Raw genomic sequence first — 27,393 nt, forward strand, 5'->3', positions numbered from 1 at the left:
AAACACTTACCAAGTAAGTGAATGATAATTTAAGAAAAATTTCCTAACCTCAAATATCTCTTTCCTCCAAGTTCCTATAACAATAAAATCTCCTTACAACAAAAAAGATTCTCAGATCTTCATCAATGGAATATTTTATTTCAGGGAACATTTGCTACAAACAAAATGTCAGGGCAACACATTCTGAACAGTCTTTTGTGTCAGTCTTTTCCTTTTCACTATTGCCTTTGCTTTCTCCAGGTACTTGCAACTAGATCTACTAATAGGACCCACCTCTAGGTCCAGGCCCAGAGCCTAAGGAAATCATCCCAAACATAACTAAGGTAAAGTGATTGAGGGTTTAGTGTAGGGTATGATAATTATGAGGGTACAAGCACATTAAATTACTTAACTGTGTTGTGTGAACTGTAAAAACCTTTACCCTGGCATGAAAATGAAATGTGTTAGAGATGTATCCTGGGTGACTGTGTCCAGCTCTTATTCACTCTACCCTCTGTCACAAACAGATAAACCTCTATCTAACAAACTCCACTTATGCTTGTTATCTGGAATCTTCTTCAGGTATATCCTGCCTTCTTCTTTCCTGGAACATTTTGGAACTCCATGAATTCCCTGGACACAATCCAAGGAAAACACTCAATCACATCCAACATTCCATTATTGATACCAGCTTCCACTGATTTCCATTACCTCGGGTCTCAGTGTTGCTGCCCATTCTCAGCAACTCTAAGTCCTGAACTCACTCTGTTTATATAATTCTGGTATATGTTGTACTGGAATTGGATTTGTGTAAAAATTAGAGGAAGGTAGAGGAAGCTATCCTAATATGTCATTTCCAAGTAAACCACAAATTATAAAAATGTGATTTAGTTATTAATCTGTTCAAAAAACTTTGATGACACCACTGAACTCCAGCATAAAATTCTAAATATTTGTTCTAGTAACCAAGGCTTTGCACCATAGTATCTACCTACATTTCAACATTGACTGCCATCACTCCACTATACAAAGCTTTTGTGAGATCTAAGGGTAGAGGCTTTCTCTTTGTTACTAGCAGCCTGGCACTTTGAATTGTTATCTGGCACATTGTGGTGTTCAGTAAATGTAAGAGGTAAAAATCACCGAGTTCTTTGTATTAAACATGTACAACATAAAGTGCTTTAAGATATCAACTCACTTTATAGGTATCATCTTAGGTAATTCTCCAACTTTATTAAATAGATATTATATTAATTTGTCCAAGTTCAATCAACAAGGATAATGGTAAAACCAGGACTTGAACCCAGATCCATTTAGCGTCAGAGCTTATGCCATTAAAAACTACACCACATCGGGGCGCCTGGGTGGCTCAGTGGGTTAAGCCTCTGCCTTCGGCTCTGGTCATGGTCTCAGGGTCCTGGGATTGAGCCCCGCATCGGGCTCTCTGCTTCCCTTCCTCTCTCTGCCTGCCTCTCTGCCTACTTGTGATCTCTCTCTCTGTCAAATAGGTAAATAAAATCTTAAAAAAAAAAAAAGAAAACTTCACCACATCATTTCAATGTTGTTTGTAGAATAAATACTCAAGCCAAACTACAAGAGTAGTATTGTTTCCCTAAAGCAATGAAGTCAATGCAGTTTATGTGCCTCTACAAACACCCTTTCTCTCACCTGAAAGACTTGCCTACAGCTTTTAGGTGCTCAGTCATCCTTTGGACTTAGTCTATACTAGTGACGAGCACTGCTTCTCTCATACCTGATAAGTGCTTCCTTGTATTTGTAGTTCTCCGTTTATATCCACAACTAGACTCTAAGCCTGGGAGGGCAAAATTCACATCTTAACACTGCTATTGAGTCTCAGTCTCAAGTATCAAGTGTAGGCCTTTAGATCCATTAAGTAATATTTCCTGAGGGTGATGGCTTAAATGGGGACAAAAAATAAACCAAAGTTAGGTTCATTTTTAATTACAATTGGTAAGAAACCTACATTACATAAGTGTGTATTAAAACATAAAACCCTTTCATGTGCAAATATTAGTTACTGGGATGAGAAATCGAAGGAGCAAGGAAGAAATAGTCATCATCATAACCGTCATCCTTACAAGTAAATTTGCTTCCAAGGTTGAATTATCTTGTTATGTCTGCCATCTATTTCAGACTGATCTATTGGAAGTTCCAGAAATCAGAAATTAGTTGCCTAGACTGGATATAGTTACCTTGCATCTATGGAGTAATTTACATTTATAATACTGTTTTATGATAATTATAATGTTCACTGGAGATCAAACAAGACTGAACAGGAAACCGGGGAGGACCTTCAGAGGCATCCTGATGACCAGGAACTGCCTCTGGTAGGAAATCTTTGGTTAAATTCTATGCAGATCTCTTTTTCTCAAGAGAGGATCCGATTTCATTGAGCTCCATGTTCCAAAGCTGTTCATAAACACTGCTGTTCTGGATCTGTGACAGCTATTTATTTCTCATGGAAAAGGGAACTAAATTAAGCATCTTTATTTTACTCTCCTTGGCTAGAAAAGTATAATTCTATATTGGAATGGATTAATGGTCCACTAAGTAATATTTAGAGCCCTGAGTTATAAAGGAAGGGAGGCCTATGTGTGAATCTTCTGTAATGTACAAGATGTAAAATCCAGAGTTGTGAATTCTCTTTTGACTCTTGTAGGTGATTACCTTTGCTAGGATTTTGATCTGGTGGTTTCATAGACCATGAGATCAAGTATGGTGCTCTATTAAAAAAAAATATATATATATATGAAATGACATAATTATCTATTCTCTTCACATTGGAAACAGGGGTCTATAGAAGATGTCTTCATATACACTGACATTAAAGAAAGACTATCTAATTCCCCCGCCCCCCCAATAGCCCTGATCTCTGCTATGGAGCATGCAATTTGATTACCTTGCTAGTGTTCATTTATATTGCATGACTAACAAAATTATTAATAGCTATAAAATTATTCAGGTCCTTAAAGATGCAGTCACTATGCTTCTTTCAATGGTCTCTCATAGCAGCAAATTCTAGGCTGATTAAAATTGGTCATCAATTTTCATTTTAAATATGTTTCCGTTGATTTACTTAAGCCCACTCTTGCTCTCCTGAAATGGCATCAAGCATCAGAAGGGCTTTACTGTCTCTCCCACCACATCCTCCATGGCTGGAAGAAAGAAGGCCCAGCTTTTCTTATTTCTCATCTTTGGGCTGAGTCTGTCTTTTTCACTTTACCTTTTCTTTCTGAATGACCCTGCTCTTGACCCAAAGCATGCAATCTGAGAGCTGGATGGGAGTGGAGTGTGGGGAGGATGTTCTGGAGCTCAGCAGATCCCAAGAGCACAATGGCTTACCACCCCTCCTGTGATTGTTGCCAAAATGCCTTCCTGTTTTCAAAAGTGTCTTGTCCCCTGCTCCTTTGTTTTGCTTTGCTAGGAGACTGCAGTTCTGATTTTGCTAGGAACCAAATCTGCTGTTTCAAGGAAATGCAGCTGTTTGCTTTGGTGGGTGGCTTGAAAGAGAGAATTTTTCTACCCTCTCTCCCCAACCTCCTTCCCACCCCACCCTCCATGTGAACTCTGCTGGCTGGCTCATCATCTCACAAAGCATTGATTTCAGAAGCTGACTATTTGCTTTTGATTGTTTGGCTGGGGCTGCAATGAAATCATTGATGGATCTCATTTTGAGCTATCATCCTCTCTACTCTTTTTGGTCAGTCTTCCAGAACTGATTGCCTGCTCCCCCAAATGAAACTGCACAGTCAGACAGCGAGGCTTTCTCAAGTTCCACCTTTTACCAGGTCAGAGAACACACAGAGCTACATGGGCCTCAAGCTGGGCCTGCTCCTCTCTAAGACTGTTAGTTCTCTTACGGACCCATCATTAGCCACCAGACTTAATTTGATCACTGCTGCCTAGGCTGTTACCCCCGAGCAGATATTTCTTGGTACCGATGTCGCTGCACTTTGTGATCTTTTCTAACAGAGACCAATGAGACTCAGCCCAGCTGGTGTCTTCTGTGATACAGGACACTCTCTTTTCCTACTCTTCCTAATTCCCAGCTTTCGGGAGAAAGGTCATTGGTTCTCTATGGCTATTCTGGCTCCAGCTGCAGGCAACAAGACACAAATTAATATGCTTTTAACTCCCCATGTCCACTGATAGGCACTGATAGGCAAACTGTTGGACCCCAAATCCGGATGCTTTCCCAGGTGGCAAGCCATTGTTTCCTTCTCATTCAAAAAAGGTGCATAACTTCTCTGCTGCTAAAATGATTTTTCTGTCACTTCTGCTTTATCTGTCCCCTTTGTGGTGCTCTCTCTGCCTGCTTTTGGGATCTCCCTCTTTCGGTTTACTCTCCACTGCCCCAGGGCCTGTCAACCTGAACAAATAGTATGCATTATGCTGTTAGTGGCATACGTGACATGCCTTTGTTTCTTACACTGCTAGCCCAGGTAATGTAACTGTGTCTGTCAAACTGGCAGTTCTTCATGTTTATTAGTTTTGTCTCTTTTTAAAGTTGACATTAACCAACTAGTAAGTTTCCTAGTTCAGTGAAAGATCAGAGCAGCTGGAACTCCCAGGGAGCTACACATGGCCTCTCCTGAGTTATGGGAGAAGTTTTAGAGGAACCAAGAATAAGCTTAGGGCTAGCTTGGTTACCTAGAACTAAAGAGTATACAATAGGTATGGTGTCCTCACTGAGATCATCTTTGGCCTAAGATAGCTAGAGAAGCCCAGGAAGTTGGGTCCTCAGATTGACTTTTGTGTTCCTCCTCTTACTTGTTCTTTGGCTATTATTGTCTATTCGAATTTAAATGCAACAAGGTGTTAGAGCACAGAGTTCATACACTCCCTCCAGCTCCATCACGATATATCTCTAAGTCTTGAAAAATCTGGTTTGTTTTTACAGTCCTGTGGACATCTCCAAAAAGAACTCAGCTTCCAGTAAGACAGATAACAACATAGATTTTTTTTTTCCCCAATTTGGAAAGCTGATCTTCAAGACCTATACAGTAGGGCTGATATTTGGGTCAGAGGTCTGTCAGCACCTGCAGAAAGCCCTTCCTTCCAGTGATACTTATGCCTCTTTTTCTGCCTGTTTTGCTTCAACCATTCCAGAAATAGCAGAAGAGACTGTGAGAGAAGTCTAGTCTGAGAGTCAAAAGCCAAGCCCCTGTCTGGAGCTCTAAACTTAGGGAGTTACACATGGTACAGGGTTCCTAGGACCTACCTACTAGGTTGCAGCTAGAGTTTGGGGGTAACAGTGCAAAAAATTTGGCTTGCCTGGGCGCCTGGGTGGCTCAGTGGGTTAAGCCTCTGTTTCGGCTCAGGTCATGATCTCAGGGTCCTGGGATCGAGTCCCGCGTCGGGCTCTCTGCTTGGCAGGGAGCCTGCTTTCTCCTCTCTCTCTCTGCCTGCCTATCTACCTACTTATGATCTCTATCTGTCAAATAAATAAATAAAATCTTTAAAAAAAAATTGGCTTGCCCTAAATGAGGGCATCCCTAGTCTGTATATTTCTATTCTCTCTCTTTTTTAGCAATCAGTTCATATTTCAGTTGTTTTTTGAGGTCCCTTATTTGGTGAGAGGTTTTCTTCCCCAAGTTGTCAAGAAGTCTTTTTACTCTAGGGGTATGTGTGGAATGTCATTCTTACCCAACTCCTTGGGATGAGAGAGGCAGCAGTGGGAAGGCTGGGCACAATATAATCAGAGTGCTTTGAAGGGAGAGCTTTCTGTTTTCAAAGGTGGTGGTGGGGAACAATAACAGTTGGTATGAGTTTGCACCTAGGAAGATAGTGTTTGGGATCCACTTGGAGAGAATTCACATGAAAAGGTTGAGGCAATAATGCTGTGAGTCCAAATGGTGCTGTCAAAACATAACAAGTAATCACTGCAGGGTAGTACAGAAGGTGTTAGAGAGTGGTGTCATTTATTGAAATGTCTGCTGATTGAGCTTTTGCTAATTAAATGGTCCCCATGATGTGTGTTTATTTAGGGACAGTTACAAGTTTTGCAGCAGTGGGGGTTTAGCCCTGTGGGAAGTGCCTTTTCGAGACAGGAGGTAAGCATGGAGGGGGCTTGGACATAATTGTTCAGGGATGCTAGCCTTGTCAACATGGGAAGACTGGGAGTGATTAATAGCTTTCTGTCCCCTTTTCACCACTGTTCCTCATGTCTCTGTGTTTCTTGGAAAAGGCAGGCGAATGGGCTGTGGTGGCAAACAATTTTAGCACTTAAGGAGTACTTTCTCTTTGTTTTTCTGCCACAGCTCTCAGGATGTTACTGTTATCCTCTGTGCAGGGTGGGAGTGGGCTTGGGAGGAAGAGGGAAGAAAAAGTGTAAGAGACCTCAAAGACTTTTCTTGGCCCCCTTCCCTAGTTTTCATGGTATTTCAGAAGGGTCAGAAATAGCACCCAGGATGGTGGGAATTGCACCCCACTCTTGCCCTGCATGTCTACATCCCTGACTGATGCTTTTAATACCTTTCTTTGTGACACCTGGGACAGTGTGTGTATGTGTGTGGTGTAGTAGGGTGGGGGGACTAACTAGAAATTGGGCAATCATTTTGGGCAGAAGGGAACAGAATTTTAAGAAGCCACCAACATGATATACCTCATTCTATTTCCTCTTCTAGAAAAATCCATAGTACATGGAATTATATGCTGCTATTAAATTAATCAACTGAAATTTAAAACTTTACAAGGGCAAGGACCACTTAAAAAAATTCTCAGACCCTAACACAATGCTGGGCACACAGCCAGCATTTGTTGATTTCACAAGGGAAGTGGTTAAGTTTTGTGTAGTGAGGTCATCTTGGCAAATCATTGAACTAATCTGAAGCTCTGCTTCCACATCTGCAAAGTCTCTTTACCTCCCAGAGATATTGTAAAGATTAAATAAGATGATCACTTTAATAAGGACACTTTCCAGTTTTGTGCTGTTTCATCCACTGTCATTCTTGATTTTCTCTACTCTAGGCATTATAACCCAAGTAAGGAGACCAGATATGCAGGCTGGAAAAAGCTTGACTTTGGTTATTATTTTTTTTATAAAGCTTTTCTTCCTAAGAGAACTTCATCAGGCATCTGGTCAAATTGGTTGGGTAGACAATGGGATGCCCATGAGATGCAATGAAAGCCAAGCTAGGAGATAATCCACATTTTTGCAGCAAAGGCAAAGGGATGGGATGAGGGGTTGGGGGAGGCAGAGAAAATGCAGTAATTTGAAGGTTAATCTCTTTGTAGCTTGAAGCAAACATTTAAAAAACACATCTCAGAAAGCTCCCTTAAACTTGTCAGTGCTACAGTCTTCATATCTTGGTACCTTAATACTTACCACAATAATTTTTACCTTTTTGAACAAAACCTTTTACCCTATCCTTACTAATATCAGAACAATAAGAATTATCTTCACATACTGGCTCAATTTAAATGTAAGGATATACCCATTTTGGTCTTCTTCCATTGCCCTTAAGCACTGTTTCAGTGGTGTGGCTGAAATTTTAAAGATAAAAAAAGTCTTACTAGTTTTGACTCTGGCCTCAGTGACCCAGAGAGCTGGCCCAGGCTGCACAGCCCTGTAGTTTGTATCTAGCACCCCAGTATATCTCAGCAAAAGTTGGAGCAAAATACTGAGGACGGTCACTAGATGTCCCTCTTGTGTCTCTAAAGAGGCTGAGGAGGCGGGGCTCCCTTAAGGATTGAAGTAAAGCTAGGACTGAGAGAACTTTCTTTTTGTTTTTACTATCCTCACCCAGAACAGCTCCACCCGCAATGGTTTTATTAAGTTAATTAATAAATTCCTGATCGTGAAGGTGTTTTCTGCCACTCGTTTAGTTAATAGCATTGTTGGAGTATAATGATCAAGTGTGCCAAGTAGGGGGAAAAAAAAAAACAACCCACAATCTGGGAGCAAAGGGTGTTAGGATTATCTGTAGCAATAGACTGGGAGGATGGAAGAGCTAATTTTTGGAGGGGAGGTATAACTATCACTTTGAGCTTGGGGGTGATGTGAAAAAAGGAAAGCAAAGGCACACTCTTCTGCCTTCCTTCCATAAAAGTGGTTTCGTATAGCTAGAAGTACTTGGGGTGCTCTGCTTGGAAAGGAGGAGCACCTCAGGTGTGAACAGTGAGCTGGAAGCAGGGAAACTGATGTCATATCCTTAGAGAAGAGCTCTTTGTCTTTGCAAATGCAGAACATGTCTTTACAATGTGATTGCAATTACAAAGGTAATGACATTGTACGTGAATTGAATTCTCCTATTTATCTTTAAAAGACAGCAGAATATAGACATTCTATTAGCACTCCCCAAGGTAAGAGGTCCGCAGCCTTCTTATCTTATTGTGTGCATCTTTACAGATGCCACGGCAATGTTAATCATTTCACCTGAGTAATTCTTCCATTTCTCGTTACCTAGGGGATTGTTAATGGCCGAGACTACCTCTCAGACTCTTTGCTCCCGCTCAATCAAGCCGTGGAGGCGCCAGTTTACTTTTATTGATCAGCGGGTTCCTGACAGCCTTCACCACAAGGAAGCAGCATCATCCTTTTTTAACTTAAAGGGGAACAGATCGCCTTAGAGTTTACAGCTAAAAGCTTCTAAGCATAGCATGCAAACATTTTAGCATGCTGCTAATTGTTCTGTTTAAATAGTCCAAGCAATATTTTAGAAAGCTGCCAAACGCCGAACTCACATCCCGTGATCAGATAGCAAACCCATTTCAAATGCCTTTCTAGGCCTTTTTAATTAGACTAAGATGCACTTCATTCCCACTCTACTTGCTGACATCAAAGGTAAATAACTGTGATAAATCAAATGCAGCCCATCTCTTTGCAGAGCTCTGAGAGGCGCCCACGCTGCCTGCCATGTTTTCATTCTCCTCCACTACTTGCCCATTTTTACAACCGGGTCTGCAGAAAACCGGAGGGCCACTGGGTTCCCTTGAGCCATAACTCTGCTGTCCACATCTAAATGACCAAAATCAAATGATACTTATTGAAGATGCCCCAATTTTCTCCTTTGCTGTTTTGGCTTGAATTGCATCATAATTTGAAAGAGTGAAGGGATCCCAGCGCCCTCCCCTTGGTTTCAGATGCACGTTCATGGGGTTGTAATATCACTCCTGAAATAATTCCTTTTCTAAGGACGAAGCTGTCTTCTCCTTCACCCCCACCAAAGTAAAGGCTGCTAAACTAGCTCCTCTTGGAAGGAGAAATATGTATTTTTTAAAAGAAGCTCTGTTGCTTTCTGCAAGAAGGTGGCATTTTTTGAGAAAACCTATTGTGTTTCCAAATGCCATTTCCCCTTTCCTTGTTTAATGTTTTTAAAAAGCAAAAGTGAGTCTCATTTTAGGCCCACAAGCTTGGACCAATGTCGCTGTGGCTAATTATGAGTTTGCTCACCCAAGACTCCCAAATATCCGAGACGACTCACTCAGAAGGTAGGTTTACTCTTCCAAGTATTGTGAATTCAGGAGCCGGTCCCCGGCACCCCCAATCTACGATGGAAAAAAAAAAAACCCACAAAAAAACAAACAAAAAAACCAACTTGTTCAGCGGGGTGTTTTTGATTCTTCCTGCTGCTGACCTTAATTAAGAGCCACAGAACATAGCAGGGAAGACTCCCCCTCTGTCCTCAGGGCGCCTTAGTCCGGAGGCAAGCTGAATTTGATGTCAGCCCCAGCCCCGCCGGCCTCCCGCTTCCCAGCACTGGCACAGGCCGCAGCTGTCACCACCACCGCCTGAGAGGAGCTGGCAGTCCCCTGAGACTGAGGCCCCGCGGGAAGGCTAGGGTGCCCCCACACAAGGGCGCCAGCTCCAGCTGCCGGCCACCTACGGGGACTGCGCGCCTGCCTCCAAGCTCCCGCAGGGCTGGGGGCTCTCCCGGCATGGCGCGGCACCGCGGCGTCCGCTCCACCCGCTCTTCTCCAGCGAACAGTTTATTTATAGGGAGCTAAATTCTCCAACAGGGTGGGGTGAGGGGCTACGCAATTTGTCCAGCCCTCTCCGCGATTCAATCCCTGCGACACGGATCCCATCTGACCAAGAAGGAACAGATAAGAGGGAACCGAACCGGGCCAAAGGCCCTTCTCTGAGAGAATAAGTGCAGCGTTCGCCGGAGAAGGAGGGATGGAGGTGACTGTCCGGGAGGATGGCTGCCGCGGTTCTCAGCTGAGGTGAAGACTCACCGGCCAAGAGCCGGAAGAATGACCACCTCGGGGGCGCTTTCTCCTTTCCTTTTTCCTTCCAGTACCCGAGAAGGAGAGGAGAGGAAGGTAGAAAAGCTGACAGACAAAACCCAGGGTGAAGAGACAAAGAGGGAGGGGGAGGAGGGGTGAAGAGAAAGAATATGAATATGAATATGTGATGAACACATCGAGAGAATCACATCCCCATCTTTTCTGCAGTCTACAAACATGAGAGGCGCGCAGTTCCCGTGAATGCTCAACCTCATCGCCAGCACACTCCCTCTCCACTCCACCGAGTCCTCTTGCCCCCGCCTGCCCTGCCCGCCAGGCCTCCTCACGCTCCCGCCCCGGCTCCACTGACCCGGGTACCACTCGCTCTCGGCAGTGTGTAAGTTTCCGGCTGGCTCCGCCCCGCCCCGCCCCCGCGCCTTGGCCCCGCCCCAAGCCCGGAGCCCGCTCGCGGCGCGCTGATTGGCCAGCGCCTGGCGTAGCCCCGCTCGGCGGCTCCGGCTCTCTCCAGACTCCACCGCCAGTAGTTTGCGGCATCGGGAGGAGCAGCAGCAGCAATAGCGGCGGTGGAGGGCTCAGGGGGAGACCGACCAGCGGGCGCGGACGGCAGCAAAGCTCCAGCACACCGTGCCGGAGTTGCCCAGAGGGCAGTGGCACTCGCGTCCCTAGCCTGGCGCAGGCCCTTGGCGCGTTGCGCAAGGCGGCATTCCAGCTGAGCGCATTCATCGGCGATTCGAAACCTCCCACCCCTGCACACTCACACTCCACACTCACACTCCCCGCACCACACACTCATTCTTCCTCTCTCACACATTCACACACAGCCTGACAGCAAGCGAGCAAGACAGACCTCCCGAGTGCATGAGCATCCGGGAGGGAGGGAGCCCAAACGCAGCGCGGCCAGCGCCTTGCTGGGAGGATGGAATCAAGACGCTCCGGCAAGTAAACTTTGGCGGCGACATAACTGTCGACCGTGGCAGCTGCCGAGGAGGACCTTAGCGACATTCGACTGAGCTAGGAGGATTTCTTCCCACGGCGGCGGCGGCGGCGGCGGCGGCGGCACGGCAGCTGCGGCCCTCAGAGCGACATCCCAGCCTAGACCAAGGGAGGAGGTGAAGCCCCGGGTACCCGCGGCAGCGGCCCCACCTTTCCTGGCCGGTACTGTTGTCGCTTTCCCTCCCCTCTTCCCCATTCCCCGCCCCCCACCCCGGGCCATTGGAAAGAACTGGACTTTGATAAATCACCATCGCCCCGTTTTCGCAAACTTGACGTGGAGGCTTGGGCTGCGTTGGTAACTTTGATTTCCAAGACACAAACACCCGCAGTCCAGCTGCTCTGAGGAGGGGACTCTGCGCCCACCTCCAATCCTGGGCAGACGCACCCCCCAAGCCTTCGGAAGCCAACCTTGGCGCGAGGGAGCGCGCTCTTGTCTCAGCAGCCTCCCTGTCTCCCCTCCCCCTTCCTCCGCGGCCACCAGCAGCCATCCGGCTCAGCTGGATACCCGGGAGCCTGCGGCGTTTGACAGCAACTCAGAGTCCCACCTTTGATCATCATTTCTCCCCAACAGACCTTGAAAAGGCCAGCGTGGCCCCCCCGGACCTCGGAGGGCGCGTTCCAGGCGGGTTCTCTCTCTGCAGTGAGCCAGGAGAGCTGGGGGGAGGTCCTTGCGCATGCCAGGTGCACAGACAAGGCGTTCGCCAGCCCCAGTACCGGCGCGCTGCGGTGGGCCGGGCAGTGCCTGAGAGGCTGCACCCCCACGGCCCTCCGGGTCTTTGCCCCAAGTGCGGTCCAGACTCAGCCTTCCGTCAACCAGGCAGCTCAGACGGCGTCCAACCCGCAGCCCTGCGCTGCAGCGGCCAGTCGTGCCTGGCTAACTTTGAAGGGGGAAAACTGAATAGCCGGGCTGGAGGGAGGGGGCTCGGGGCCACGCGGCTCTCCCTTGGCCCCCCGGAACCCCCGGGCCCCCAGCCAACCTCCTCCGAGTCTGCTGCAACCTCAGCATTGGAGCCGGCGCGGGTGCCTTCCCCGCGCCGCAGGGCCGCCCTGGGCGGGACTCCTCCCGCGGCCTCCGGGGCCCCGGGGCGCGCGCAACAGGCGGCCCGAGACTGCGGGAAGCTGGAGCGCCGGCGGCGTCGGCCTCGGAGGGGTGTGGAGAGGCGAGGCCAGGCAGAGCCCCGTGCAGCCATGGAGTCGCTCCTGCTGCCGGTGCTGCTGCTGTTGGCGGTACTGTGGACGCAGGCAGCTGCCCTCATTAACCTCAAATACTCGGTAGAAGAGGAGCAGCGCGCCGGGACGGTGATCGCCAACGTGGCCAAGGACGCGCGCGAGGCGGGCTTTGCTCTGGATCCACGGCAGGCCTCTGCCTTCCGTGTGGTGTCCAACTCAGCTCCGCACCTGGTAGACATTAATCCCAGTTCGGGCCTGCTTGTCACCAAGCAGAAGATTGACCGCGACCTGCTGTGCCGCCAGAGCCCTAAGTGCATCATCTCTCTGGAGGTCATGTCCAGCTCAATGGAGATATGCGTGATTAAGGTGGAGATCAAGGACCTGAACGACAATGCGCCCAGCTTCCCAGCGGCACAGATCGAGCTGGAGATCTCCGAGGCAGCTAGTCCCGGCACGCGCATCCCGCTGGACAGCGCCTATGACCCGGACTCCGGCAGCTTCGGCGTGCAGACGTACGAGCTCACGCCTAATGACCTGTTTGGCCTGGAGATCAAGACGCGCGGCGATGGCTCACGGTTTGCGGAACTTGTGGTGGAGAAAAGTCTGGATCGCGAGACACAGTCGCATTACAGCTTTCGTATCACCGCACTCGACGGCGGCGACCCACCTAATCTGGGCACTGTTGGCCTCAGCATCAAGGTGACCGATTCCAATGACAACAACCCAGTGTTTGGCGAGTCCACCTATGCAGTGAGCGTGCCAGAAAATTCACCTCCCAATACACCTGTCATCCGCCTCAATGCTAGCGACCCAGACGAAGGCACCAATGGCCAGGTGGTCTACTCCTTCTATGGCTATGTCAATGACCACACACGTGAGCTCTTCCAGATTGACCCACACAGTGGCCTGGTCACAGTCACCGGTGCCCTAGACTACGAAGAGGGTCACGTGTACGAACTGGACGTGCAGGCCAAGGACCTGGGGCCCAACTCCATCCCAGCACACTGCAAGGTGACCGTCAGCGTTCTCGATACCAATGACAACCCGCCGGTCATCAACTTGCTGTCAGTGAACAGTGAGCTGGTGGAGGTAAGCGAGAGCGCCCCCCCGGGCTACGTGATTGCACTGGTGCGGGTGTCTGATCGGGACTCTGGCCTCAATGGGCGCGTGCAATGCCGTTTGCTGGGCAACGTGCCCTTTCGGCTGCAGGAGTATGAGAGCTTCTCCACTATCCTAGTGGACGGACGGTTGGACCGCGAGCAGCATGACCAGTACAACCTCACGATCCAGGCGCGCGACGGCGGTGTGCCCATGCTGCAGAGTGCCAAATCCTTTACAGTTCGCATAACAGACGAGAATGACAACCACCCGCACTTTTCCAAGCCTTACTACCAGGTCATTGTGCAGGAGAACAACACACCTGGCGCCTACCTGCTTTCCGTGTCCGCCCGAGACCCCGACCTGGGTCTCAATGGCAGTGTCTCCTACCAGATTGTGCCGTCGCAGGTGCGGGACATGCCAGTCTTCACCTATGTCTCCATCAACCCCAACTCAGGCGACATCTATGCGCTTCGATCCTTCAACCACGAGCAGACCAAGGCATTCGAATTCAAGGTCCTGGCCAAGGATGGCGGCCTGCCTTCGCTGCAGAGCAACGCCACGGTTCGGGTCATCATCCTCGACGTCAATGATAATACCCCGGTCATTACTGCCCCACCCTTAATCAATGGCACTGCGGAAGTCTACATCCCCCGCAACTCTGGCATAGGGTATCTGGTGACCGTGGTCAAAGCGGACGACTACGACGAGGGTGAGAATGGCCGTGTCACCTATGACATGACCGAGGGTGACCGGGGCTTCTTTGAAATAGATCAGGTCAATGGCGAAGTCAGAACCACTCGCACGTTTGGCGAGAGCTCAAAGGCTTCTTATGAGCTTATTGTGGTGGCCCACGACCACGGCAAGACGTCTCTCTCCGCCTCTGCACTAGTCCTAATCTACCTGTCCCCTGCTCTTGACGCCCAAGAGTCAATGGGCTCGGTGAACTTGTCCCTGATTTTCATTATCGCCCTGGGCTCCATTGCCGGCATCCTCTTTGTCACTATGATCTTTGTAGCAATCAAGTGCAAGCGAGACAACAAAGAGATCCGGACCTACAACTGCAGGTAGAGCCAACTTTTTATCTTTCCTTTGTCTTGGGTGAGTAAGTTGTATCTGTGTCTCTGTGTGAAAATCCCATTGCTTTTGTTTCCTATTTAAATGCATGCTGTGTACACACTGCGCTTGTTTTTGAAGGGGGGAAAGTTTGTGGCAGTCCAAGTTGATCAATTCTTTTGATCTGACAATTTGCTGGAAGACAATCATTCACTGTTTGAGTGGTGGATTCTGTCACATAATAATGATGAGCAGGAAAGCAATTATCATTTTAAAATTTGTGCAGCTGTCTCCATGAAGTTATGGCAGGAAAAAATGAGAGAGAGAGAGAGAGAAAGTCAATTTTCAGCAGAACCACCAACACCCAAGACCCACAACTTGATTTCAGGGCCACAGTGCTTTGGGGACAGATACTGAAAGGAGAGGGAGTGCTGGTACTCGCCCAGTCTTGTAGGTAAACTGAAGAGAGCCTGTGAGTGGGTGTCTAAGGTAGGAAACAGTTGAGGGAAGAGAAAACAGGAATGTGTGGGAACACAGGTGATTAGTATTTTTTTTTTTAAAGTGCGTTCTTGTCTTGTTTTCATCCATTACCCAAACATCTGGTTATATAAGGTGAAATTCTACCCGTCATTCATATTTTCACATATCTAGTTGATTGATGAGGTAGAGACCAAACATCTCAATGAGGGATAGGACTTCGCCTCCCAGATGTTGCAGTAAAAATAGCAATCTTCTGGAGCTGATGGTATTTTTCTGTAATGTGGGATTCAGCTGTGGCATTAAGATCTGGTCCCTACCAGTGGATGTCACTACGGGTTATTGTGTTTCAGTTTCTCCTGGAGTATATGCAGGGTGCATGTGTATGTGGGGAGGGGTGGTGGGATGAGAATAGAAATGCAGAAACTGGAAATGACAAGTAGTATTTTTTTTAAAAATTCCTGATAAACACACTCTTGTTGAAGCTCTTCCTTACAATCAGCCAGAACAAATAAGACTAAGTATTTCTGGAGTCCAAGTTAGGATAAATACATGTAATTATTTCCAGCAGTGTCTCATTGAAACAGTTGAAAAAAAAAAAGAAGTTGTTTCTTTAGTTTGCTGAAATTGAATGATGCTGCGGTTTCCAACCAAGGTGTGTGTGGTGTGTGCTTTCAACATACCTACACATCCAGCGTGTCTTTTGTGCCATCTGTGCTTGCATGTTAATCAGTCAAAATATGTTCCTGTAGGTCCAGTTTGTATTTGACACCATCTGAAATGCACACTTCTGTGAATCAGAGCCCCCTGAATATGTAACAGCCATGCAATTATTGTTTCCCTTTTACTATTCTCTGCATTACACAAGTTAGTAGACAAATGCTAACCACACATGAATATCAATCAGGTGCCATAAAAGAGCAGCTGCAATGCCTCATAAATGCTTTAATCCTGTTACTAGTGAAATGGCCATGACTTTTCTTTCCTTCAGCTCTGAGTCAATTCAGATGGGAGAAATGGAAATTAATATTGCTCTTACCTTTGAAACCTGTGACTGCCAGTGGCGATTTTTATAGGAGAAAAATGGGGGGGGTCTGTAAAATTTTATTTATATAGAGATAATGATAGGGTGGACTCTTTTTAAGCCATTTCTGTAGTGTAAAGTAAATGTGTAAGACCCTTTTCTTGATGAAAAAGAAATCATCTTGAAATAAAGATAGTGAAGGCTTTGCCACTTCTTGGTGATATATGACTAGAAATGAGAGCTCTTTCTGAGAGCTTGCCAGGGAGATCATTAAACAGGGAAGAGAGCATTTGAAATTAAAAAAAAAAAAATAGAAAAGAAAAAAAGAAAATCTTAGTGCTCTCCAACTTCACTCACATGTGTATTTTGTAAAGAGCTCTGTTCCCCATGATGGTTTGGGATTAATAAAGTACAGTTTAATTAAATAATTGGTCAATACAGAAAGGGCTGCTCAGTGAATGCCTCAGCCAAGTAATTGGACGGGGCATTGCCAAACTTATCCATCATGGGTAAACAAAATCATTAAAACTTCCCATTGATTCTATAAACAGATTAGAGAAGAAAATAAGCCCTAGTCCTGGGGTCTTTGGGATTTTATCTGCTCTTAAGCTCCAGTAGCATCAGCTGCATGTATGCCTGAACACAGCGAAAGGGCGAGGGGAATGTAACTGCTCAGCCCTAGGAACATCCCTGGGATAGAGTAAGAATTTGCCTCGGGAAATATGCAATTTCCCTGTACGCTTAGACCTTTTAGAAAGCCTGTCTTTTCATGTATTAGACAAGAGGTTTTCTTTTCTCAGCCCCTCCTGAGCCTCTTCCTCAAATGCATTCATTTATGAGACTTGTGAGGTGATCTGCAATTGCTGCTGAATTCGGCTTTTTGTATTCAGACAATTAGCTTTGTTGATCAGGAAGACAGTCACAGTCTTTCCCTTGTAAAGATCAACCTGTATTATTTATTAACCCTATTGTTTTGCTGATTATTGCCCAGAAATTGAATTTTCCAACAATGAGGTGAATCATTATGTACAAAGGAATAAATGACTTTTAGAATCTAGCTACAATTCAATGTATTTCTTTTGACAAGTCTCTTAATGCTTGGTGTCTTCGGTGCACGTTGCTGGGTCTGTGTCAGTGTTAATTAAATTGAGCTCTTTATGTTCCAGTTGCAGCACAGCTGCTTGTAGGTGCACCTGAATGGAGAAGGATGCTGAATGCACTAACCTTTAAATTCCTTTGCAGTAATTGTTTAACCATCACTTGTCTCCTGGGCTATTTTATAAAAGGACAAAACAGCAAGTGTCCGCATTGCATCTCGGTTTCTCCCATTAGCAAGGAGCAAGACAAAAAGGCAGAGGAGAAAGTGAGCCTAAGGGGAAAGAGGTAAAAAGCACTTCCCCTCATTCAAATGGGTTTGGCTCTCCACTTTCTCCAGGAGAGGAGGGGGTAGGGTAGGGAGTGGAAGGGGGGCAGGGGTAGGACAGGGGGAAGGAGGGTGTGGAGTAGAGAAGCTGAGGTTACATCAAAGGGTGGGGTTTGATCTAACCCACTTCAAAACTGATCAGGTCAAAGAGATATCTGACTGAGGGTGTTTGCTACATGGCAAATGCCTGGAGGAACTGGAAAGGAGATTATTTTTTAATTCCTTCTGTCGCCTCTTCTTTTAAATTAATACTTGCTTCTTATTTCACCCAGAGGTTCCTTTGGGTTCCAGGGAAGCTCCAGACTTGACCATTTTCATGCTTTCTTTCCTATAGGCTCAACTTTTCCTGTCCTCCCCACTCTTGCTAAGTAGCCACTGGCAATGAGAAATTGCACATCCAGAGTATAGAAACATTTTGGGGGGGGGTGGTGGAGGAGTGGGAGGTTTGTATGTTTTATATGAAAACTCTATGGCCCTTAGCTTGTTTTCACATGTACAAAGCACAGGAGAAACCTGATGATGTAATGCACCAGAATAAGAAGCTGGAGCAGAGAAGGGGTGCAACCCTCTGGGGTGCTTAATATTTATTAACCAACGCATGGTTTGGGAGAGCATTAGCAATACACGTTTCCTTTTTCTTCCTTTTTTTTTTTTTTTTGTCACGCAGAATCGCTGAGTACTCCTATGGGCATCAAAAGAAATCAAGCAAGAAGAAAAAAATCAGTAAGAATGACATCCGTCTGGTACCCCGGGATGTGGAGGAGACAGACAAGATGAACGTTGTCAGTTGCTCCTCCCTGACTTCCTCCCTCAACTATTTCGACTACCACCAGCAGACACTGCCCCTGGGCTGCCGTCGCTCAGAGAGCACTTTCCTGAATGTGGAAAACCAGAATACCCGCAATACCAGTGCCAACCACATCTACCATCACTCTTTCAACAGCCAGGGCCCCCAGCAGCCAGACTTGATCATCAACGGTGTGCCTCTGCCTGAGGTGAGTGCAGCTAAGGGGTTCTAAGAGGTCCTCCTGGCTGGCTCTCTTTCCCATGTTGCTCCCCCAGACCCGCTTAGGCCTCTAGGCTGCAGAATTCCCCTGCAGGGGTGGGGAGGACTTCTTTGCATAAGCCCATTTCTGTAGTCAATGTTTGCCAGCAGGGTCTCTTGGGGCAAAGGATAGCCCAACATATTGGGTCTTTGTAGGGGTGGATTTAAGAGTGGGAGCTCAAGGGCTCTGTACCTTGGAAGTCTCTGTATGGCGTTCTGGCATAATATGAATTTGCTCCATCTGTTGCAAATGCGGTATGCTTGCCAGCCAGCGGTACCAGTGTTCCAGTTAAAGTGGCTGAGAAAGAGTGGATCGACAAGCAGTGTTAAAGATGGGTGAACCCTAGAATGCTCAGGGGCCAATTCTCCAGTGCAAGAGTTATTCAGCTTCCTGAAGCCCCCTTTTTCTTTTTCTTTGGCCATATATGTGCTTTCCCAAGAATATGGGTGGGCTGGTTAAAGGGATGCAAACAAAAAAATTTAAAAAACCACGTTGCCATTTCTTGGTAGTTCTTTTGGTTTGGTGATATTTGACAAACAAGGAGGTGGAAACTGTCACTAATTACAAACTTTTCAGAAATTAACTATGATCTGAGTTGGCTCTGTTTCCCTTTACCAGGTATGAAGGTTTTTAAAATGGAAGCTTTTTTTTTTTTTTTTTTTTTTTTTAGCACTGTGTGGTCTGATGTTTGCTGGCTCTTGAACAATTTCAGGGTAGTAGGGTGATAACATGGATAATGGTGGGTGGGTGGGTGGAACGCTATAAGTAACGGTTCTTAAGTTGGTTTCGAGTTTCCATAAATTGCTTAAGTTCCTCTTTGGTTGGAAATTTGATGCACTGGGAGGCATATGCCCTCTTCCAGGCCACTAATGAAAGGAATACTGTAGATTTGAAAGGCATTTCCACAGGTTTTGAAGCACGTGCCCAATCATTGTCTCCTTTGAGCCTTGCAATAGTTATCTTGATAGATTACCCTTCAGTAGATGAAACAGAGTCCAGAGATGGTAAGGGAGTTGTTCAGACTCACAGAGTAGGACATGGAGAGACACACAGAGAGAGGAGTGGGGTAGGGGGGGAGAGGAAGAGGGAAGTGCAGAGGCAGAGAAAGAAAGGGAGGAGAGACTAGATCACAGGGCTCTATAACTTTCTGCCAAGTGCTGTTTCAGTGCCACCTTCCTGCCTTGGAAATAATTCAGACTGACCTACCTAGGCTATGATGCATATAAAATGGTCTCATAGTATTTGTATCAATTTCAGAGGGCAATTGAATCAATTGCTTTCCCTAGTTTCCTGAAAAATCATTCTCACCAGAAGTAATTGGACCAAACAACAGTGCTTTTAATGAGAAATTGATGATCTTCAGCTAGCAACAAAAGCACCAGTATTTTCTATCTATTAATCTCTATATAAGGATTTATTGAAAATCCAATATCATGCCACAGAAGCACTGTTACAATTATGAATATCAGTATATACTACTAGGAACTAGATCATAGACTTTTTGGAGGACTACTTGTGGACTACTAAGAGTTTAGCCACGGAAAGGAAGAGGTAGTGCTATGTGGTGGAATCAAGTAGACCATGATTTTGAATCTGGGGGACACCTCTTGGTATGGAATCCTTCTGAGTCTCTGTTTCCTCATCTACAAAATGGGCACATCTACCATGCAAGGTCAGTCCAAGAAATAGTATGGCATTGTGTAATGTAAAGGGTATGACACATACGTGTTCCCTGAATCATAGATCTCCTCACTAGACAATAATTGGAGAATCATTTATAATGGCCTGCACACCTGAGTGTGACCCCATAGACACTGTAACTAAAGAGGAATTTAAGTTGGTTTTGTATAGGTAACACCTACAAAGTGGTGTGCTTGGAGTATTCATATTGGATGTTAAACAATGGAGGTAGAAGATGGCAACGTTGTGGGTTCAGGTGCTGACTGCTCTTGTTTTTGGAGATAGACAAAATAATCATCATCTGAGGATGTGGTGATTATTTCTGTGATCAATTCAAGGCACTAGAGAAATGTGAGCCCCAGTGCTTATGAGATACTTACAGTCGGCAAGAGACATATGACTGTGTGTGTCTTCATGGTTTATCAAAGATCTTGGTGTTCTTTTTGATTCTCTTATAGGCAGAATGAAATAAAATATTGCTTCAATTATTTAGAAAATCCATTGAAAGTCTGAATTCTGATCTTCTCCCCAACTCACAAAGCCACATGCTCTCCTTATTTAACTAAATCACAGAGCTATGTAGTGTCTAGGGCTAGTCAAGGGCCAAGGCAGTGTGTCCTAGATATAGTGAGACCAAGTGTGTATTTCTAATATGCAGTCCTGTAGAGTTCAACTGAGAAACCCATCCAGAAATAGGAGGCCATTTTAACTTGCAAATGTCACAAAGTTATGCATGGGGAAAATGATACTTCTCCTTTTCTTTCCATATCAGAAGTCCCTGAATGAGGACTAGGTAGAATACTTAGGTACAGTGAAATCTATAGAAGAGCAAGAATGGTTGATTCATACCTTCAGCTATATTCATTGAAGGTCTACTTTTTTTCTGCTCTAGGCTTTGGTGTTACAGAAATTAAAAAGATCTGTCGTCTCAAGGAATGTACATTCTAACAGGGGAGACAAGCAAACAAATAGGTGATTTGCAGGAATGATTTATGCTGCTGTGGCATTCAATAGGATATTCTCCTTTCCTAGGATAGTAATATCCTGATATATTTCCTACCTTCTCTTTATATTTCCTATTAATTAATTAATCCATCCAAGAAACCACCATTTATTAAGAAGTTATAACAGAGTGGTAAGTGCTATGATGTGATAAAAATGAGATTCTATGGAGACTCCTGTATTAAATCTTATGTTACTTACATTTTTCTTTACATTATTTCATCAAATCATTCTTTTATCTGTTCATTAACCCCAATAGCATTTGTCGCACATTTAGAATGTGCTAGATACTGCACTACTTGACCAGGATCCAACAATAAAACACTTGATCCTTGACCCTAGGGAGTTTACAAGGAGGCAGACAAGTAAACAGGTCAATTCAATTTAGGATAACTTTCCTTTTCTGAGCATATGTTACATTATTACTCTCCAGATTGAGACCAAAGCACTGCACATTATGTTTCTCTGCTGGGTTACCTTGTGACAAACCCACTCCCTCCCTTATCTGCAGAGTCTGTTACAGGGCTTTACAGTGGCTCCATAAAGGAGTGGGGAACTTCTTCCCTTGGAGCACTCTATTATACCTTATCACCATGGCATTAGATATCAGTAAGCATTATTAGAGAATCCAATGTGCTCAGCTGTGTGGCAGGTACCATGGGGATCCCAAATAAATATGAGATGCAGCAGCAGCCCACGGAGAGTTCAGTCTGGTTGGGGAGCTAAGATCACCCAATGATTTCCCTGCAAGTAATATAAGAGAGTTTCTAACCACATGTTACTTTGTAGACTTCGTAGTGCTCCCCTTCTGCTTCTTTCTTGGCAACCCTGCTATCATTTATATGTAGCCTTAACTGTTGAGCTCCTAAGGTTTGGTGCTGCTTGCAAAAGTGTAGGTCTCTTCTGCATCAGTGTGCAAACCTAGCCACATCTGAATATTGTTGGCCCTAGAAACCAAAGGGAATGTGATGTTCAATGCAGTTAAGTAGGTAAGGTAAAGGGAAAGGAGTCTAGGGAATTGGAACTCAGCCTTTAGTATCACAGAGACTGTCATGCCTAGAATAACACATCATTATTTGCAGATCTTCTGATGTTGGTCCGGAAATTGGCTATGTGGATTTTGTGGTTTTGTACACAGATTTGGCAAGGAAAAGTGGAGGATGTCTTTGCTGTTTACAGAAGATTTCTGTAGAATTAATGAAGTCAGGTATCCCTTAAATATTTTAAATTGAAGGGTGAGAGTTGCATTTCTTGGCATCCTGGTATATTTACTCTGTAGATTTAGTATATGCATGAGTGAATGTATGTGTGGTGGGAGGAGAGTGAAAGGAAGGGAAAAGAGATTGAAAAGGAAGGGGAATTGAGAAGAGAGAATAATAATAGGTTTTCCAGTTTGCTAAGATTTTTCTAAAAATATTTCAACATTTTTAGAGTCTCCTTATTATGGCAAATACTTTTTCTTCCAATCTTATGAAATGGAGGCATGCTTACTGGGCCCCCCTGGATGCTGGAAAGTGTTATTCATTTGTACATCAGCATCTCTGCTTTACCCTTTTTGTCACCCAAGCTGTCATCATTGCTGTAGGAAGATGAAACTCATTTCTTCTACTGCTATTGGAGACGTGGGTGGGACCTCTTCCAGCTTTTACGAGAGGTCAAATGGCTTAGACACCCAGTCTCTTTGGTGAGGCATTTTAAAGTTTTAGTTTTCTAATGTTGAATGATTCTGAGCTGATACTCTGAGGGAATCATAGTGGTCAAAACTTCCTGAATTTTAGATTTAGATTTAGATTTTAGATTTAGGATTTAGATTTTGGTTTCAAACTCAATCTTGAGTTCTATTTTTCTACCTTTTGCTAGCAAACTGTGGCATCTTCAGTATGAGACATTCTAAGGCTGTGTGTGCTCTGCTATGGGACTGAGTGGCAGAAGAGTTTGCAGACTAGGAATGTACGTGGCAAACCAAACTGAATGCTTCCAGTTATCTTACAGGAAGTCCCTATGCATGTTATCTTAGTGCAAATAATGAAACTGAAACATTAGTTAGGCTTTGAAGAAAAATAGGAAGAAAGAAACAGCTCAACACGCTTTGGTCCCTAAAACAGAATTTTAAAGCTAGGGATTTGCAGGGATTTGAGTGAAACCGTGGGTTAAGGAAATAGAAAAGCAGCCCCAAACCTATCAGATGTCAGTTTCAGAAATCACTAGGAAATTGATATGTATGATGAGGCTGGTTTGAATAGCAAGGAAATGACACTGCCTCCAATGAAAACAAACCAACAAACAGTTAAGTGAGCGTTTTTAATTTTATTTTTCTTTTACTTTTCTTGTTATGACAGCATTTTGGAACTACCTAAGTCTTATCCCTAAGAGTCAAAAGTAACCCTCAGGCATCAGAAGGAGGCAATGGGAACAGTGCAACCCGCCTCTTTTCAGGTGCATGCACTCCACTTTTCTCTAAAAATCAAAGGCTCCACTTCTACTAGGATACATTCTAGGGCCACCCATTGCCTACATTGTATCTTATTGGGCCATTCACATCTAGGGAAGGCAGTGTGTTTCCCAGTAGGGATCTGGTTGCAAGATGTGTTCCAGAATAAACTGTTCCTCTGTCGTCTCCATGCAACTGCCACAGAACTGAGTTAGTTTACATTAGTATTTGCTAATTTATTATTATCATTCCTTATTGGCAATTAACTGGTTACCTTAGAGATCACCTCTCTCCCCATACACCTTCACTAAAGTTGATCTCAGCCAGAGCGCTTGCTAATGATCCTGAGATTTCTCTCCCTGGGGGATTGGAGGCAGGACATTTTCCATAGAGGGCTCTGAGGCTTTGGAATTCTTCTTATTAGAGGACCACTTGTTTGGGGGTCCTGGTGGCCCTACCTGGTTTTTCTTTGATTGTCCATCAGACTTACAAGGTGGGAGGAGCTGCAGACCTCACCTTCCCTATCCTTGCCCTAGTCTTGGTTGTGGTTTTGGTATTTTGCACCCAGAGGCTGAAGCTAGGGGTGTGGGGAATTGCTTGTTAGGAATTAGAGAGCTAAGAAAAGGATGAATCCACCTCGTGGCAAAGCTGGAGTCTTTGAATTATGGCGCTGCAGAGGATCTGAGGCAGCTGCTTGGAGTTTCAGATATTGACCCCTCTGCTTGTGTATCTCAGCTTTCAGGGCTTAGGGGAGACCAAGCTTGGCTGGATCGAGTGTCTCAGATGTGGGTAAATGAAGCCATTTGTACAAGAGGCCTGTGTGTGAGAGGCAGGAGGCTGGCTCAGGAGCGGCCATTTTCTCCTACTGAGAGGAGGCTTAATTTCTTGATGTGTGACTGGCTGGCCTTTAATGTGAGCCTCATTTACTTCGAACAATTGAGCGGCTTGAAGTGAAAGTCCCAGAGGATCAGTTGTTTGTAGAGGGAAATGCTCTTCAAGTTACATTTCCTTCTTGGCTGTTGTGTAGTTAGGAGTGGTTTTTGTGTGGGTTGCGTGCTGAGGGTAACTCTGCTTCCAGTGGGTGTACCCAGGCTGCGAGCGCCTCCCTGTGTCACCCCAGGGAACGGTATGGAAAGTACTGCAGCTTCCTGGAGCACCGCTCTGCCAGTGTCAGGAACTGGGGCTCCCATGCAGATATCTCATTTGTTATATCATTCAGCATTTTGCTTAAAAAATATTGGCTGGGACCACACAGCTCCACAGCATCCCTGGAAAAGATGTGAGAAGGAACCAGTATTTACACTCAATAATCATGAAAATGGAGTTACAGAGCGGACAGATGGCTCAACTAACATTTGGGGCCAAACCAGACTCCATTTTGCTTGATAGCAGTTCCTCTGGTACAGCTTCAAAGTGCTTTTTGTTCCAGAACTGAAAATATGATTGGGTGACACAAGAGGACCTGTGGATATACCTTTGAACCGTCATTGTGTTCCTGAAAAGCCTTGCTGCAAGTGAGTGTTTTGTAAATTCGACCCTGTATTAACCGCAGTGATGGCATTCCATATTTACCAAAAACCTGTGGTGGATTTGTTTGTAAAAGAAAGAGCCCCACATAATGTGAATAAACAACTCCTGACCAATGTCCTTTGTTAAGTCTGGATTTTTCACATGTCTTGTTTTTCTTAAAGTGAGATTCCTCACATGGGCGAGATTTACAAAACCTTTAAAGGTGGGCCAATTCATTATTCTCTTGAATTCTCATTGGTTGGCTTTCCTGGTTGAAGTTCACTTACTTAAAAAAGATATAATTATGTAATATTTAAAATACACGGAGTCCAGAGAAGGCAGGTACATGTCACCTGGATTTAACAAATGCCACATTTCATATTTGTTCTAAAAAAAAAAATTAATGGTTACAGCTGCCCCCTTCCCATCCTCTTCATCTTCCCCCACTCTTTGAAAGTCTGTGGCTGGAAGCACTGAAGCCTATTGGGAATGTGTTTGGTGCTTTTTGTTTTAACCTCCTGGGCTTACTTCTGAAAGACATGGCTCTCACTTTGCTGCTCCAGGTTCTAAATGCTCCCAAGGCAATAAGCAGTTCTCGGATTCAGTAGAGCCTGGGAATTACTTTGCAAAATGAAAGGGTTCTCTTCTACTTCCTTTGAATTTAGCTTTTGGGGAGTTAGAGTATTACTTTTCAGAAAGAAAAAAAGAGAGTGAGAGTTAGACGGATGGACAGACAGACAGGTGTTGGGATAGCTATCTTGAGTTTCCAGCAGACCGTTGCTGATCGAAGGAGGCAAGAAGCTTGATGGGAATTCTGCATTCTCCTTGAGCTCCGTGTTCATGGACGAGCACCAGGCCTTCTTCATGTCAGATGTTTAAGCACGGCCTTGATGTGTGTAGGCTTTGGATGCTCCATTAAATCTCTGAGTGCCAGGGTGACCAGTTTTCAGCTTTTCCCAGTGGGCCCCATCTGGCTGCTGTTCCATGGCAAGCTGCTCTCCCTCACTGCCACAAGCACTGGCCTTGGTGGTCTCTGCTTTCTGGATTATTTTCATTTCTAAATCTGATTTCCAGAGCATGAAGGGCACCTCTTCTCAGATTGTGTAGTTTGCTCTTCTCAACAAAATGGATTCTCTGTGTAAGCTGGCAGGAAGATAAATTCAATCCAAAGGCCAGATTCCTCTCCCTTTAGAGGAGTGTGTATGTGCGTGTGTGTGTGTGATAGAGAGAGAGAGAGAGAGAGAGAGAGAGAGAATGATATGCTTCTCTCACCTGCTTATTCTGCCTCTGTGGTAATGGAGCCTTTATGGGCTGGGCTGGCCTGATTATACACATGTCTATGAGCTTAGGCGCTCAGAGTCGTGCTCTCCACCCTTTGACACTCTGCTGGTTAACTTCCTGAGGAAAAGCTTCTAAGTCTAGTCACAATAGGATGTTATTCCCCTACATGTGAGGCCAGGGCACCCCAATTTGATATAGCCCAGGAACAGAGTTCCTGGGAAATATTTTTAATGGAGAGTTCTGAGTAGGAAGCAGCCAAATAATCATTGCTATGTGTGCAACCCAACTTAAGAAAACTTTATAGGGAATTTCAGCTCCTTGGAAATTGTTTTCTGAGGCTCAGTTCCTCTTTTTGTGCCTTTTGGACATAATTCTGTTTCAAACTCTCCTCTAACCCTTTAATTCACTTGGCTTGAGGAAATCCTATTTGGGCTGCTGATGCATCCAGGTATTTAGCTATAAAACTATATCTTTTCTAGGTGAGATGTATGAGCAAGGATCAGTCTGCATTCAGGGGGATTGATTTAACCTTTAAGCAACTTTTTTTTTTTTTTTTTTACAACTAAAGATGTCTATGATCTAGCATTCATATTTGAAACTTGACATGTTTGAGGGATGCAGGACTCTGAAAGTGCAGGTCTGAGCAGAGGCATCTGGCTATAGGTAATGGTGAATGGCTTATTGGAAGACTGTTTTCTTCCTCTTTGCTGCCAGGCACCGTGGCCTATGGTGAGGACACAGGCACACAGCACTCCGAAGGTTGGCATTGACTCTGACCTTGCCATACTGGTCATTTCTTTTACTAGTGCATTTCTGTTTGCTCAAGTATAGACTCTCAAGTGATGGGGTATGCTAATGGTAATGTTTGTTCCTTAATGCTTAGGGGAGAGAACATGATGGCATTAGCGTTAAATCAAAGTTTTTCCAGGGGACTTTGCCTGATTAAAATTGCAAGACAATTTATGATAGTTATGGCTCTTTAGTAACAATCTCAAATACCACATAAGAAACA

General features: G+C 45.2%; 2 protein-coding genes across 3 annotated transcripts in view; one reads left to right on the forward strand and one right to left on the reverse strand.

Annotated features, from left to right (window-relative positions):
• TNMD (tenomodulin) overlaps window positions 1–12,374 on the reverse strand; it is a 174,193-nt gene extending 161,819 nt beyond the window's left edge. The window contains exons 1-2 of the mRNA XM_059385208.1: window positions 12,023–12,374; window positions 11,758–11,981 (exon numbers count right to left, since the gene is read on the reverse strand). Coding sequence (XP_059241191.1) covers window positions 11,758–11,981; window positions 12,023–12,374 — 576 coding nt within the window. The remainder of the gene's footprint in view (window positions 1–11,757; window positions 11,982–12,022) is intronic.
• PCDH19 (protocadherin 19) overlaps window positions 11,894–27,393 on the forward strand; it is a 130,037-nt gene continuing 114,537 nt past the window's right edge. For both annotated transcript variants that reach the window (XM_059385009.1, XM_059385010.1), the window contains exons 1-2: window positions 11,894–14,519; window positions 18,100–18,427. In XM_059385009.1, the coding sequence (XP_059240992.1) occupies window positions 12,373–14,519; window positions 18,100–18,427 (2,475 nt within the window). In that variant the 5' untranslated portion in view covers window positions 11,894–12,372. The remainder of the gene's footprint in view (window positions 14,520–18,099; window positions 18,428–27,393) is intronic.

The sequence above is a fragment of the Mustela nigripes genome, chromosome X (genome assembly GCF_022355385.1).
Source record: "Mustela nigripes isolate SB6536 chromosome X, MUSNIG.SB6536, whole genome shotgun sequence".
In the NCBI taxonomy this organism is placed as follows: Eukaryota; Metazoa; Chordata; class Mammalia; order Carnivora; family Mustelidae; genus Mustela; species Mustela nigripes.